The sequence below is a fragment of the Nicotiana tabacum genome, chromosome 17 (assembly GCF_000715075.1).
Source record: "Nicotiana tabacum cultivar K326 chromosome 17, ASM71507v2, whole genome shotgun sequence".
Lineage (NCBI taxonomy): Eukaryota > Viridiplantae > Streptophyta > Magnoliopsida > Solanales > Solanaceae > Nicotiana > Nicotiana tabacum.
In genome coordinates, this window is record NC_134096.1 from 127750328 (window position 1) to 127764377 (window position 14050).

Consider the following 14050-nt stretch of genomic DNA (forward strand, 5'->3'; position numbering starts at 1 on the left):
ACACGACCAGACATAGCTTGTGCTATAAGTAAACTGAGTCGATATACGAGCAATCCAGGCCAATCTCATTGGATGGCAATGAAACGAGTTTTGGGATATTTAGAACATACCCAGAACTTTGAATTGCACTACAGTAATTTCCCTGCGGTGATTGAGGGATACTGTGATGCAAATTGGATCACCGGTTCAACTGATTCTAAGTCCACGAGTGGATATGTATTCACTATTGGTGGAGGAGCGGTATCTTGGAAGTCGTCCAAACAAACATGTATTGCCCGCTCTACAATGGAGGCTGAATTCATAGCCTTAGATAAAGCCGGTGAAGAAGCTGAATGGCTCCGGAATTTCTTGGAAGACATTCCATTTTGGCCCAAACCGTTGGCACCAATATGCATACATTGTGATAGTCAAGCGGCAATTGAAAGGGCTGGGAGCGTCATGTATAACGGTAAATCTCGTCATATACGACGAAGACATAAAACCGTTAGGCAATTACTCTCTAGAGGAATTATCACAATTGACTATGTAAAGTCAAGTGATAATGTGTCGGATCCACTTACAAAAGGCCTAACTAGAGAGGTAGTTGAGAAATCATCAAGGGGAATGGGGCTATGGCCGAGAACAAGTCATTGTGGCGGTAACTCTACCTAGAAGACTGGAGATCCCAAGATCTAGGTTCAAAGAGATCAAACAAAGTCATTAATGACGGTTCAACATTGTCAAATAAAATTTTAGTCCATTCTCGTGATGAGACAATGTTCAGTACCAAGGATAAAGCATTAAGGCTTTTTAATGATTTCTAAATTTGATACGGGGTATATCAAATAGTGTATCTACAGGATGACACGTTTAGGAATCACCTATTTAAGTGTGAAGTGTGAGCCGCTTCAAGGAGAACTTTGTAAGGCCAGTTCTCTACGCACTTATGAAACCAGGCGGTGTTCATGGCTGAAACGAACACAACAATGAGAACCAAAGACGGTTAAGGGTTGATTGTGTGACTTATGGTTGTCTAGGTATACACCAAAGATCGACGGTTCAAAGATATCAAATCTACCGATTGACCGAGTATATCCGACATAAGTTTACTACGGAAAGTTCAAAGGGAAACCTACTTATCCAGATGCAATTAATCCTTGCTTGTAAATCACACAGTTTTTCATGCATACTTCCGTGATATAGCCATTCCCCATTCATGTGGGGGATTGTTGAGGTTTTATTTTTTAAGATGTAATATTCTTAAAATGAGGGTGAATGGGAAATGGAGGGAAAATGAAATTTTGAGTAAAATTTTAAGTTTCCCCCTCTTAACAATGAGACATTGTCCCATATTGGAAGTGGAAGACATTTTTGATGGGTATATATATAATTGCTCTTCTTGTAGCTCTTAAAGAGTTAAGAAGAAAGCAAGCCTCGCGCCGTCGTCGTCATCGCTCGCTCGGCTCGGCTTCGGCTACGGCTACGGCTACGGCTTCGGCTTCGGCTTCGGATTTGGATTTGGATTTGGATTTGGTCAAATGATCGATTGATTGATTAATTTTTTGGACCAAATTTATTTGTTAATAGTAAATATTAACGTAAGATTATCCGTATTTGTAAACAGATATTTTCCAATCCGTGTATTGATAATTTGGCAGCCGGATAATGGTCTTCCCACCATGAAGTGCTTGCTCCACAAATATGAAGTGCTTGCTCCACAAATATGTAATGCTTGATCCACCATGAAGGGTGGACGTTTGGTCTTGCACTCCTTCTTGGCTGCTATATATATATGAGCAGCAAATGTTGAAGAAATACTCAACTAAACATACAATTCGCTCAACAAATTGGCTATACATTGCACTCCTTCCTCTCAGAACTTCCATACGTTTTTCTGAGTATATACTCCTTCGTTCTGCATTGTTTTTTAACTTCAAACAAAGCAACTGTAAGTGTGATTTGCTACCGAACTTTGTGTTCGCCGAAACACTGGGGTTTGAAGTACCGCTACACCAGTGTGTTATTCGTTCTATCCTGGGAGGAAATAATCCATTACCTTGGGTACTAGGAGGGGATTAAATTCCTTAAGGAAACACTGTGAATTCAGTGGGCTCGAATTTATTATTATTGTTTTATTACGTTAACTTATATTTTGCAGAATTAATATTTACAAATACAGCAATATTGACCGGGAATAACAATCTTAAGGAATTTAATATTTATTTCTGTACTTGTGTTATTCTTATTATTCTGCAAACTAAAACCTTTGTGGTTTGTGTACTCCCGTTTTGGAGAGTTAAGCCTTCGTGGCGTTTTGTTGGATATTAAAATCTACGTGATTTTTACTCCAGTTTGAAAACGTGTATTAAACGTTTGTTTGTGTCATTCTTTTACAGAAAAGATGATGACTGAAAACGAAAACCAAGCTGTTCCGATGGCGACTGCCAACGCAACGACAAGCCGAACACCGGCGTTGGCACCGGCAGAAAAACCCGGAAAATTTTCCGGGATTGATTTCAAACGCTGGCAGCAGAAGATGTTCTTCTACTTAACTACGTTATTTCTACAGAAGTTCATCAAGGAAGATGTTCCTGATCTGCCGGATAAAACTCCAGATAATGAACGCTTTCTCGTGATTGAAGCGTGGAAGCATTCTGATTTTTTATGCAAGAATTATATTCTTAGCAGACTGGATGATAATCTGTATAATGTATACAGTAGCATGGAGACATCCAAAGAATTGTGGAATGCGCTTGAAAAGAAATATAAGACTGAAGATGCCGGGATGAAGAAATTCGTTGCCGCAAAATTTCTGGACTACAAAATGATAGATAGCAAGTCTGTTATTACTCAAGTCCAGGAATTGCAAGTGATTATTCATGATCTACTTGCTGAAGGTCTTGTAATCAACGAAGCATTCCAAGTAGCAGCAATGATTGAGAAGTTGCCTCCGTTGTGGAAGGACTTCAAAAATTATTTGAAACACAAACGAAAGGAAATGTCCCTTGAAGATCTCATTGTTCGGTTGAGAATCGAAGAGGACAATAAAGCTGCTGAAAGGAGAGGCCGTGGAAATTCAACAATAATGGGAGCAAATATTGTTGAAGCTAACAAAAAGAGGAAGAAGGCTTCTGGTCCGAAATACAACCCAAGCAAGAAGCGGTTCAGTGGAAACTGCTACAACTGTGGGAAAATCGGACACAAATCTACGGAGTGTCGTGCTCCGAAGAAAGACAAGAAAAGGGGTCAAGCAAACATGGTAGTAAACCATGATGATGTTGATAACTTGTGTGCCATGCTCTCTGAATGTAACTTGGTGGGAAATCCTAAACTGTGGTGGTTTGATTCAGGAGCCACTCGCCATGTTTGTGCAGTTAGAGAGGCTTTTGCTACCTATGCTCTTGCTGAACCCGGAGAGACAGTTTATATGGGAAATGCTTCAACAGCAAAAGTTGAAGGATATGGGAAGGTATTTCTAAAAATGACTTCTGGCAAGGTCATGACTTTGAACAATGTCCTTCATGTTCCCGAAATGAGAAAGAATTTAGTCTCTACTGGACTTCTTGTTAAGCACGGTTTTAAGTGCGTTTTTGTATCCAACAAGGTTGTAATTAGTAAGAATGGAATATTTGTGGGAAAAGGTTACCTCACCGAGGGCCTTTTCAATCTAAATGTAATGGTTGTTGAAAATAATAATAATATTTCAGCTTCTTCTTACTTACTTGAGTCAAATGATTTATGGCATGTACGTTTGGGTCATGTCAATTATAAAACCTTGCGGAAAATGATTAACTTGGAAGTACTGCCCAAGTTTGAATGCGAAAAATCAAAATGTCAAATATGTGTGGAATGTAAGTATGTTAAACATCCTTATAAGTCAGTTGAAAGGAATTCAAATCCTTTAGACTTAATTCACACAGATATTTGTGACATGAAGTCAATACCATCTCGCGGTGGAAAGAAGTATTTCATAACTTTTATTGATGATGGTACTCGATATTGCTATGTTTACTTACTGAATAGTAAAGATGAAGCAATAGACGCATTCAGGCAATACAAAAATGAAGTTGAAACGCAACTTAACAAGAAAGTAAAAATGATAATAAGTGATAGGGGTGGTGAATATGAATCTCCTTTTGAAGAAATATGTTTAAAATATGGAATTATTCATCAAACAACAGCCCCTTACACGCCCCAATCTAATGGGATTGCGGAAAGAAAGAATCGCACATTAAAGGAGATGATGAATGCGTTGTTGATAAGTTCTGGTTTGCCACAGAACTTATGGGGGGAAGCCATTCTTACGGCTAATCGAATATTAAATCGAGTGCCCCATAGCAAAACACAATCCATTCCTTATGAACAATGGAAAGGAAGGAAGCCCAACTTGAATTATTTTAAAGTGTGGGGGTGTTTGGCAAAAGTGCAAGTTCCTAAACCCAAAAGGGTAAAGATAGGACCGAAAACCGTTGATTGTGTTTTCATAGGATATGCGACAAAGCATATCGATTTCTGGTTCATAAATCAGAAAATCCCGACATTCATAATAATACGGTTATAGAATCAGATAATGCTGAGTTTTTTGAAAATATATATCCGTATAAAAAAGGAATGTGAGTCGTTTGGTGAAGGATCTAAACGACCTCGGGAAGAAACAAAAGAAAGTACATGTAATCAGGAGAATCTAAGACGTAGTAAACGTCAAAGAACGTCTACTTCATTTGGACCAGATTTTGTGACTTTCTTATTGGAGAATGAGCCTCAAACATTTAAAGAAGCTATGACTTCTTCGGAATCATTGTTTTGGAAAGAGGCAGTCAATAGTGAAATACAATCCATATTGAACAACCATACATGGGAATTGGTTGATCTTCCTCCTGGAAATAAACCTTTGGGTTCTAAATGGATTTTTAAGAGAAAAATCAAAGATGATGGCACTATTGATAAATTCAAGGCAAGGCTCGTAGTCAAAGGGTATAGACAACGAGAAGGTCTAGACTACTTTGATACATACTCTCCAGTTACAAGAATTACGTCCATACGGATGTTAGTAGCATTAGCTGCAGTGTATGGTCTTGAAATTCATCAAATGGATGTTAAGACGGCCTTCTTAAATGGAGAGTTGGAGGAAGAAATTTACATGGAACAACCTGAAGGGTTTGTGGTTCCAGGTAAAGAAAAGAAGGTATGTAGACTTGTTAAGTCTCTTTACGGACTAAAACAAGCACCCAAACAATGGCATGCAGAAATTTGACCAAACAATGTTGTCAAATAGTTTTAAGATAAATGAATGTGATAAATGCGTGTACATTAAAAATGTTCCAAATCACATAGTCATTGTTTGCCTATATGTGGATGATATATTGATAATGAGTAATGACATTGCCAACATAAATGCTACTAAGCGTATGCTCAATAGCAAGTTTGATATGAAAGACTTGGGAGTTGCTGATTTAATTCTGGGAATTAAGATCAATAAGACTCCTCAAGGTCTGGCATTGTCACAATCTCATTATATTAAGACAGTACTTGAAAAATTCAAGCACTTGGGCTTTAAAGTTGCAAAGACTCCAATTGACGTGAATTTTGCATTAGCAAAGAACAAAGGCCAAAGCATATCACAATTGGATTATGCTCGTGTATTGGGATGCTTAATGTATATCATGAATTGTACACGACCAGACATAGCTTGTGCTATAAGTAAACTGAGTCGATATACGAGCAATCCAGGCCAATCTCATTGGATGGCAATGAAACGAGTTTTGGGATATTTAGAACATACCCAGAACTTTGAATTGCACTACAGTAATTTCCCTGCGGTGATTGAGGGATACTGTGATGCAAATTGGATCACCGGTTCAACTGATTCTAAGTCCACGAGTGGATATGTATTCACTATTGGTGGAAGAGCGGTATCTTGGAAGTCGTCCAAACAAACATGTATTGCCCGCTCTACAATGGAGGCTGAATTCATAGCCTTAGATAAAGCCGGTGAAGAAGCTGAATGGCTCCGGAATTTCTTGGAAGATATTCCATTTTGGCCCAAACCGTTGGCACCAATATGCATACATTGTGATAGTCAAGCGGCAATTGAAAGGGCTGGGAGCGTCATGTATAACGGTAAATCTCGTCATATACGACGAAGACATAAAACCGTTAGGCAATTACTCTCTAGAGGAATTATCACAATTGACTATGTAAAGTCAAGTGATAATGTGTCGGATCCACTTACAAAAGGCCTAACTAGAGAGGTAGTTGAGAAATCATCAAGGGGAATGGGGCTATGGCCGAGAACAAGTCATTGTGGCGGTAACTCTACCTAGAAGACTGGAGATCCCAAGATCTAGGTTCAAAGAGATCAAACAAAGTCATTAATGACGGTTCAACATTGTCAAATAAAATTTTAGTCCATTCTCGTGATGAGACAATGTTCAGTACCAAGGATAAAGCATTAAGGCTTTTTAATGATTTCTAAATTTGATACGGGGTATATCAAATAGTGTATCTACAGGATGACACGTTTAGGAATCACCTATTTAAGTGTGAAGTGTGAGCCTCTTCAAGGAGAACTTTGTAAGGCCAGTTCTCTACGCACTTATGAAACCAGGCGGTGTTCATGGCTGAAACGAACACAACAATGAGAACCAAAGACGGTTAAGGGTTGATTGTGTGACTTATGGTTGTCTAGGTATACACCAAAGATCGACGGTTCAAAGATATCAAATTTACCGATTGACCGAGTATATCCGACATAAGTTTACTACGGAAAGTTCAAAGGGAAACCTACTTATCCAGATGCAATTAATCCTTGCTTGTAAATCATACAGTTTTTCATGCATACTTCCGTGATATAGCCATTCCCCATTCATGTGGGGGATTGTTGAGGTTTTATTTTTTAAGATGTAATATTCTTAAAATGAGGGTGAATGGGAAAGGGAGGAAAAATGAAATTTTGAGTAAAATTTTAAGTTTCCCCCTTTTAACAATGAGACATTGTCCCATATTGGAAGTGGAAGACATTTTTGGTGGGTATATATATAATTGCTCTTCTTGTAACTCTTAAAGAGTTAAGAAGAAAGCAAGCCTCGCGCCGTCGTCGTCGTCGCTCGCTCGGCTCGGCTTCGGCTACGGCTACGGCTACGGCTTCGGCTTCGGATTTGGATTTGGATTTGGATTTGGATTTGGATTTGGATTTGGTCAAATGATCGATTGATTGATTAATTTTTTGGACCAAATTTATTTGTTAATAGTAAATATTAACGTAAGATTATCCGTATTTATAAACGGATATTTTCCAATCCGTGTATTGATAATTTGGCAGCCGGATAATGGTCTTCCCACCATGAAGTGCTTGCTCCACAAATATGAAGTGCTTGCTCCACAAATATGTAATGCTTGATCCACCATGAAGGGTGGACGTTTGGTCTTGCACTCCTTCTTGACTGCTATATATATATGAGCAGCAAATGTTGAAGAAATACTCAACTAAACATACAATTCGCTCAACAAATTGGCTATACATTGCACTCCTTCCTCTCAGAACTTCCATACGTTTTTCTGAGTATATACTCCTTCGTTCTGCATTGTTTTTTAACTTCAAACAAAGCAACTGTAAGTGTGATTTGCTACCGAACTTTGTGTTCGCCGAAACACTGGGGTTTGAAGTACCGCTACACCAGTGTGTTATTCGTTCTATCCTGGGAGGAAATAATCCATTACCTTGGGTACTAGGAGAGGATTAAATTCCTTAAGGAAACACTGTGAATTCAGTGGGCTCGAATTTATTATTATTGTTTCATTACGTTAACTTATATTTTGCAGAATTAATATTTACAAATACAGCAATATTGACCGGAAATAACACTTCTTTCATGTAATTCTTTCTTTTCTTTCCTCTCTCTATCTTTGTTTGGTGAAGTGATTTTCTTTTCATACATGTACTGATTTGCATCTGTCAATAGAGAGCACCAAAGAGATTAAAGAATGAGATTAGATCTCGAGCTTGACATTCCATACTAAATCAGCGCTAATGTAGACAGAGATGTTCTTCAATTTTTCTGTAGCAACTTGATATTATATCTAGCAATCCCTGACTTTAGTTTATACAGTGATGCCCCTCGAGATTTCCTTTATTTTGGTATTTAGCACGCGGCACTTCACTTTTATATATACTCGTATTAAATGGCAAAGGTCTATGATAGCTTGGACACCTTTTGTCATTTTTTTGTTTTTTGCATACACTGTAAAACTTTTCTCATATGAACGAGATGCTTTTGTTGGACTTGTACTGCTTTGTCCGTTGGATATTCATTTGGCTTTGATACTTTTTCCTATTCTTTTATCGACCAACTCGACATGTCTTGGAAATTTCTTGATTTCAGACGTGAATAGTTTTGAAAATTGGAGTAAAAAGAATTTCTTTTTTTTAATACCCTTTGGCAAGTTCATGTGCTTCCATTCATGTTTTTTTTTCTTTGCAGATAGCAAGAATAGAATACACCTTCTTCCTCTTTTTTAATAGCAAGAAAATTAAGGAAATTTGAGTAATTTGAACTTTTAACAGATACCTCATCTTCTTTTACAGCCTTTGAATTTTTTGTTTCTCCCGTTTGTTTCTCCTATTCTTTGCTAGAAGAGTGAGCAAAGTCTGAAGAAATTAAAATTTACCTGCCCGAAAATTTATTCATGTCGGCAAAAATATTACTTCAAACAAGACAAAGGCATTACTTTAGACAAGGCGAAAACTTTACACCATCTCAAGTAGAAATTTTTTTTTAGGCTTAGACGATTACATCATCTAAGCAAAAGATTTTATTTAATCTGAGGCGAAAATCATTACACCGTCTGAACCAAAAATTTATTTTATTTAAAGCGAAGACCATTACACCATCTAAATCAAAGACTTTACTTTATCTGAGGAAGAACATTACACCATCTAAATCAAAGATCTTTTTTTTTTTAGGCGAAGACGATTACATTGTCTAAGCTGAAATTTTACTTATCTGAGACAAACACCATTACACTATCTATAAGCCAAAGATCATTATGTTTTTTGAAAATTTGACTTTATTTTATCTGAGGCGAAGACCATTACATTTTCAGAGCCAAAGATTTTATTTTGTCTGAGGTGAAGATAATTACACCATATGAGCCAAACATCTTACTTTATTTATAGATTTGACTTTACTTCATCTGAGGCGAACACCATTACACCGTCTTAGCCAAAGATTTTACTTTTTTTGAGTTGAAGATCATTACACCGTCTGAGTCAAAAATTTTACTTTGTCTGAGGTGATCTGAGCCAAAATTTACTTTGTCTGAGGTGAAGACCATTACACCGTTTGAGCCAAAGATATTAATTTATTTACATATTTGACTTTACTTTATTTGAGGCGAAGACTATTACACCGTCTAAGCCAAGGACTTTACTTTATCTGAGGTAAAGATATCACACCGTCTGAACCAAAAAAAATATTTTGTCTGAAGCAAAGGCCATTACACCGTCTAAGCTAAAGATTTTATCTTGTTTGAAGATTTAACTTCATTGTATCTAAGGCATAGACCATTACACCGTCTAAGCCAAAGATTTTACTTTATCTGATGTGAAGATCATTACACCGTCTGAGCCAAAAATTTACTTTGTCTGAGGTGAAGACCATTACACCGTCTGAGCTAAAGATCTTACTTTATTTACAGATTTGACTTTTCTTCATCTGAGGCGAAGACCATTACACCGTCTGAGCCAAATATTTTACTTTGTCTGAGGTGAAGATCATTACACCGTCTGAGATAAAAATTTACTTTATACGAGGCAAAGTCTGTTACACCGACTAAGTTGAAGATTATTTTTTGCAAAGGCGAAGACAACTATCTAAGCTGAAGACTTTACTTTGTCCGAGGCTAAAACTATTACACCGTCTAAGCTGAAGACTATATTTTATCTCAGACGAAGACCAGCTAAGATCATTATAGAATCTAACATGCAGATTTTACTTTACCGCTAAAAGATTTGACCTTTTGGAGCAAAGGAACGAAAACTCGTCCTTATTTCGAGATGCATGAATCAGAGATTGTATGAAGCATGAAAAAAGCTGACCACCAAGAATATCTCTTCAATTTCAATCTTCACAGGTAATTTTATGATTTTCTTTATATAGATATATTTCTCCCTTCATTTGTTTTTTGCAGGTAGAAGAAGATCTCATCCAAAGATACCACTTTAGTAAAGATAACCTCAGAGTCGAAGAATCTTTTTTCTGCAACATAAATCAAGTTATGCGAGCTAACACTTTAAATACTTTTAGTTGAAGATTTGAAGATATATTAAAACCTTCCTTCAAGTAATTCAAGATATAAATATTTAAAGATGGTGCAAACTATATCAAAGGCGTTTATCATACACTTGGAGATATACTGAAACTTCTAACTAAAGAATTGAAGGCTATATCAATTTGAAGACTTCAAGACTATTTTGGGGGCTTCTTATTGGCTTTCAATTGAAGACTTGGTGCTCGGAAGAATTTAACTTGCAGATTTCAACTTGAAGACATGGCATACTTGAAGGTTTATACTTGATGACTTGACAAATTTGAAGACTTCGACTTGAAGACTTAGTGGAGTTGAAGACTTTAACTTGATGATTCAACTTGAAAATTTGGCAAAATTGAAGACTTCAACTTTTGGCGAATTCGAAGGCCTCAACTTGACTTGGTGAATTTGAAGACTTTAACTTGATGACTCAGTTTGAGGACTTCCCAAAATTGAAGACTTTAACTTGAAGATTTGCCGAATTCGAAGGTCTCATCATCACTTAGCAGATTTGAAAAATTCAGAAGACTTGGTGGACTTGAACACTTCAACTCAAAGATTCAGGTAGATTTTAAGAATTCAACTTGAAGATTAAAGTATAAGAGTTAAACTTGAAGATGTAGCCACTTTGAAGAATTCAACTTGAAGACGTGGCAGACTTGGATAGTTGAAGACTTAGCGGACTAGAAGAATTTAACTCAACTTCAACTTGAAGATTTAGCATGCTAGAGACTTCAAATCAATGATATAGAAAATATGAAGAATTCAACTTGACGACTTAGCAAACTTGAAGAATTCAGGTCAAAGACATGACGGTCTTGAAAACTTTGCAGCCTGCTAAAGACTATAATTATCTCGAAGATACAAATTCCGGTGAAGAGGATCAAGTCATTAAGCAGTTTATAACAAGTGAGTTTTTTTTAATACTTTATGGATTTGAAGACTTGGCGGACTTGAATACTGCAACTTTAAGACCTAGCGAACTTGAATACTTCAAATTGATGATGTAATAGATTTGACAAAATCAACTTGACTTAGAATTGGAGCATTCAACTTGAATATTTAGCCTCTTATTAAAGAAACTACAATCATTCCATCAAAGACCTCAATTTGATATGGAGGACTTGCCTCCATTGAGCCATCAAAATAAGAAAGAGAGTTCAGCGAAAGAATGTACTCCTAATTTTTAAGTATCAATCAAGTGAATTATATTCCATCATACCTTATTTGAATAATGCCTTGGGTAATATGTATTTTTGAACTCATATGACTGAACTTAGAATGAAACGCTAAACTGCCTACGTACCTCGGTGAAGAGGATTAAGTCATTACGTAGTTAGAAATGGGTGAGTTTGTTTTTTGTTAATGTCTTAACTTTTGCCTAGGCTGCCTCTTTCGAGGTTTTCAACCTAGCGGACTCTTTTTTTTTTGCATGTCCTAACTTTTGCCTAGGCCGCCGTTTTTGAGGTTTTCAACCTAGCGGACCTTTTTTTTGGGACCGTGCACAGTTTATACTCTTGCGAGTGAGGAATAACATGCAGTTTATGCTCATGCGTTAAGCGTTAAGGAGCATATTTGTTTTCTTCAAGGATACCTAGCAGACTTTTTTTTTGGACCGTGCACAGTTTATACTCTTGCGGGCCAGGAGTACCACTCAGTTTATGCTCATGCGTTAAGGATCATATTTATTTTCTTCAAGGATAGTATCTCTTTATGAATTTCCCATTGATGAGGCCAATCTGCAAACCTTCTGAGTCAACTATCTTGTAAGCGCCACTTGAGTATACCTCTTGTACAACATATGGTCCATCCCACTTAGCATAGAATTTGCCCCCAGATCGACGAGAGGTAATAATAGGTCTTTTGACCCCAAGAACTTGGTCACCCACTTGGAAAGATCTAAGGCGCACCCTTTTGCTAAAAGATCGAGACATGGGAGCTTGATAACATTCAAGGATTTGTTGAGCTTCTAGCCTCTTTTCATCAAAAGCTTCCAATTATTCAAGGTATAACATTTTCTTCATCAATGAGTCCTTCTTGAATGGCAAGCCGCAACGATGAGATTTGACGCTCAAGTGAAAGGACTGCTTCAACTCCATAAACAAGTGAATAAGGAGTCGTTTACGTTGGTGTGTGATATGTGGTCCTATATGCCCAAAGAGCTTCTTCCATTCTCTCATGCCGATCTCTTTTAGACTTAGAGACAACCTTTTTCAACAAGTTACAGAGCGTCTTGTTAAATGCTTCAACAAGTCCATTGGCATCAGCATAATACATGGACGAATTGCGTTGCTTGAAGCCAAAAAGATCACATATTTTATTCATCAACTTGTTATCAAATGGTTTACCATTGTCCATCAATATGTATCGAGGAATGCCAAGCGCTAGATAATATTGACTCAGATGAAGTTAGCCACATTTTCCTTCTTTACTTCCTTAAGAGAAACAACTTCAGCCCACTTTGAGAAGTAATCAGTTACCGCCAAAATGTATAAATGTCCACCAGAAGACTTTAGCAATGGGCCAACAACATCTAAGCCCCAAGCATCAAATGGCCAAGAGGCAACAATTGGGTGCAATACTTCAGGTGGTTGATGTATGAAGTTAGCATGGAATTGACAAGATTTACACCTTCGAGCGTAATCTAAACAATCTTTCACCATAGTTGGCCAGTAATACCCCATTGTTTTTTATGTGAAAATGAAGTTTTCGTCCAGATTGATGTGATCCACATACTCCAGAATGTGCTTCTTACAAGGCTTGGAGGGATTCATCGGCCCCCAAACAACGTAATATCACTCCGTCAAATGATCTTCTGTAAAGTGTATCTTTGTAATAAATAAAACGAGGGGCTCTCCTTCGGATTTCAGTCTTCCTTCGGGGATTTTCTGGCAATATCCCGTAACAAAGATAATCAATTAATGATTGTCACCAATCTTCAATTTCAACCTCAAGCGGAAGCAAGATTCTCAACTTTGCTTTCTTTTTCCTTGTAGTCATTTGGTGGAGGAACTACCCATCTTTGGCAAACAACGACTTGCATTTGATCAGGTAATGATAATGTAGAAGCTAAGGTTGCTAATGCATCGGCTCTCTTGTTTTCCTTTCTCGGCACATGTTGAATAGTTACCTCTCCAAGCCAACTTACCAGTCTCTTAGCATACTTGTGACATGGGACCAATTCTGGCTTCTTGACCTCATAACTACCCAAAAGCTAATTAATCACTAACTTGGAGTCTCCAAAAACTTGTAGTTACAATTGTTTCATATCCACAACCATTTCAAGCCCAAGTATGAGCGCTTGATATTCAACAACATTATTGGAGCACCGTTGTGTCAGAGCGAAAGAATATGGCAAAACTTCTCCTTAAGAAATAATAAACACTATTCCAGCGCCATCTCCTTCACGATGTGCGGCGCTATCAAAATATATCTTCCAAGGAGGTTGAATTTCTATGACCATTGCATCTTCATTAGGTAATTCATCAGAAAACTCCCAATCATCTGGAATCGGATGGTCAGTTAGGAAGACTGCTAATGTTTGTCCTTTTACCGCCTTTTGAGGAACATACACAATTTTAAATTATTGAAATTGGAGGTACCACCTCGCTAATCGATCACTTAGGACAGGTTTAGATATGACAAACTTGATAGGATTCGCTCTCGAGACGAGTCGCACAACGTGAGCTTGGAAATAGTGCTTCATCTTCTGAATAGAGAAGACAAGTTCCAAACATAACTTCTTAATAGGTGAATACTTGAG

At 37.4% G+C, this 14050-nt stretch overlaps 1 protein-coding gene across 1 annotated transcript; it reads right to left on the reverse strand.

The window, feature by feature from the left end:
• Nucleotides 1-11981: 11981 nt before the first annotated feature.
• On the reverse strand, nt 11982-12645 carry LOC142172108 (uncharacterized). Its single transcript, XM_075235882.1, has 2 exons — nt 12413-12645; nt 11982-12204 (listed from the first exon to the last, which is right to left on the reverse strand). The coding sequence occupies exons 1-2, from the start codon at nt 12643-12645 to the stop codon at nt 11982-11984; spliced, it is 456 nt and encodes a 151-aa protein (XP_075091983.1).
• Between the last annotated feature and the right edge of the window lie 1405 nt (nt 12646-14050).

What these genes read in the sequence shown, in the direction of transcription:
- LOC142172108 (XM_075235882.1), bottom strand. Translation starts at nt 12,645, where the DNA reads ATGGACAATGGTAAACCATTTGATAACAAGTTGATGAATAAAATATGT. An exon ending in ACCACATATCACACACCAAC is followed by an intron (nt 12,205 to 12,412) that starts GTAAACGACTCC and finishes TCGATCTTTTAG; the next exon opens with CAAAAGGGTGCGCCTTAGAT.